Below are 279 nucleotides of genomic sequence, written 5' to 3'. Positions count from 1 at the left end.
CTCTGTTTTTGACAGAGCTCTTCAGATGGAGTTTCTAAATCCCTGGAGCCTCAACAAGGTCGGTCTAGCTCACAGGTAGATGGAAACAGTGGCACATTGATCAAGGAAGAGAAGAATGATCATCTTCCATCTCCATCACAGTCTGCCTTATCCAGAGACAACAGTGTGTGTAATAACGGTAACCGGTACTTCCCTGGGAAGAATGGCGAGAAGAACCACTTACAAGAGCAAAAGCTAGGAACTGTGACACAACAGAAAGAGGAGTAACAAGCAAGAAGA

The 279-nt window shown here is 45.2% G+C and overlaps 1 protein-coding gene across 1 annotated transcript in view; it reads left to right on the top strand.

Annotated features, from left to right (window-relative positions):
- FAM120C (family with sequence similarity 120C) overlaps positions 1-273 on the top strand; it is a gene marked incomplete at its 5' end in the record, with an annotated part of 124,500 nt that extends 124,227 nt beyond the window's left edge. The window contains one exon of the mRNA XM_010845890.1: positions 16-273. Coding sequence (XP_010844192.1) covers positions 16-267 — 252 coding nt within the window. The remainder of the gene's footprint in view (positions 1-15) is intronic.
- Between the last annotated feature and the right edge of the window lie 6 nt (positions 274-279).

This window comes from Bison bison, unplaced genomic scaffold, assembly GCF_000754665.1.
Source record: "Bison bison bison isolate TAMUID 2011002044 unplaced genomic scaffold, Bison_UMD1.0 scf7180017864227, whole genome shotgun sequence".
Classification (NCBI taxonomy): Eukaryota; Metazoa; Chordata; class Mammalia; order Artiodactyla; family Bovidae; genus Bison; species Bison bison.
Note: the sequence above shows the minus strand (reverse complement) of the source record. Positions and strands in the feature narration are given on the sequence as shown.